The 1,589-nt window shown below is 34.6% G+C and overlaps 1 protein-coding gene across 1 annotated transcript; it reads right to left on the bottom strand.

Annotated features, from left to right (window-relative positions):
- Positions 1-308: 308 nt before the first annotated feature.
- On the bottom strand, positions 309-1,092 carry LOC108486897 (dirigent protein 4-like). Its single transcript, XM_017791057.2, has one exon. It carries the CDS (start codon positions 988-990, stop codon positions 466-468), a length of 525 nt encoding a protein of 174 aa, XP_017646546.1. The 5' UTR covers positions 991-1,092; the 3' UTR covers positions 309-465.
- Positions 1,093-1,589: the final 497 nt, after the last annotated feature.

Below are 1,589 nucleotides of genomic sequence, written 5' to 3'. Positions count from 1 at the left end.
GTATCAATATAAATAATAGAAGTTTTCTTTTTAACTTTGCTCAAACTTTGGTGGAGAGATTTTCCAGTAAAGGTGTTGGTGATTTGAATCATTTCTTGGGAATTGAAGTCATTCCAACGTCTCAAGATTTATTCATCTCAACTCATGAGCAAAGTAAACTTGCTGCTTCCTTGTAATATTTGACTTCGACACCATTTCATAATTGTTTGGTTGATATATTGAGCAAAGTTAAGTTTTCTCATCTTTTGCGTAAACCAACCTCTATCAGAGATGAAGATAAATACTGAATAACTATATTTGCATGTCTCTTTTTGTAGCTAAGAATTTAAACTTGATTTGTAATAAAATAATAAAGTACAATGATGAAGTATGAGAATGTTAATCTCATACATTTATTCTATCCAAGTAGAGCAGAATCATATGACTTTTTCACAATCCAAGAGAACTGAGTCTGTAAATAACATCTTAGTAATGAACTACAGTAAAGTTAAATTCCATAATGACATTGGTGGCATTTATAAGGATAGGGTTAAATAGTGCAGTCCCTGTTGCCATCATGAATCGTCCTCTTCCTCCGACCACCGCAAGCCCTGGTTCTCCCCTTGAAAATACGCTTAGAGAGCTGCCGTTAAACTTACCGGTATTAAATCCAAATTCTATGTACTGCGTGCTCGATGCATTTGATCCGGCTAAGAGGGAAATACCCTGAACATTTCCAATCACCTCTGAGTCAGGCTCAGGACCAGTCCTGAGGGGATCATTAACGGCAACTAGGGTGGCAAATGGCACTGATGAATTATTGCTTGTGATGTTAGCTTGGGTTAGCACGACTGCTGTAACACCCGTATGTTCGTGCATAAAGAAGTGAAGATTGGTGACCTTAGGTGGCCTGGGATGATATGGTAGTGTATATGAGTAGTATTGGCTCCGCACTGCTACTTGGGAGAGGCAAATGATCAGAATCCAACTCAACACCGATGTTCCTCTCATTGTCTCTGCTTTACTATAATTTCTGGGGCGAAATGTAGATGAAAGCTAGCAGAATTGTTGCTTCATTTTCATTATCAAAACACAAACATTTATACTGAGAAATCCCGCAGACTTGGAAATAATTTATTGTCCCAATACATGATTGATTTCTCCGTGGTAATATTAAAAAGAACACAAATCTTGATCACGCAACAGAATCTTGGTCTAATTATTTAAGATTGGAAGTTTCCTCCCCCAGCGTTTCTGTTTTCGTGTGAATATTGACCATTGACTTTAATATCAATTTATTTGATATTATATATTACATGTGATTGATGTGTTGATTTTATAAATTATTTCATCGTCTGCAAACAAATGTTTGTTTGATATAATTAATATCTCTAGAAATAAAATAGTAAATAAAGAGTGAACATGGAATTAAATAAAATAAACTTGGGTTTCAAAATGGATCACATACTACCAATGTCTTCTCACATATTAAATCATCAATTTAATTTTAATTGTAAATTAATGATGAGAACAACCCGATAATTAACTTTTATTGAGTAAATAACCCAGAAATTATCTTCCAGGATTTAATTCCTTGGTAGCCTTACAAA

The sequence above is a fragment of the Gossypium arboreum genome, chromosome 5 (genome assembly GCF_025698485.1).
Source record: "Gossypium arboreum isolate Shixiya-1 chromosome 5, ASM2569848v2, whole genome shotgun sequence".
NCBI lineage: Eukaryota > Viridiplantae > Streptophyta > Magnoliopsida > Malvales > Malvaceae > Gossypium > Gossypium arboreum.
This window is presented reverse-complemented; position numbering and strand designations above follow the sequence as displayed.

Coding starts and splice junctions, on each gene's coding strand:
- LOC108486897 (XM_017791057.2), bottom strand. CDS start 990: ATGAGAGGAACATCGGTGTTGAGTTGGATTCTGATCATTTGCCTCTCC.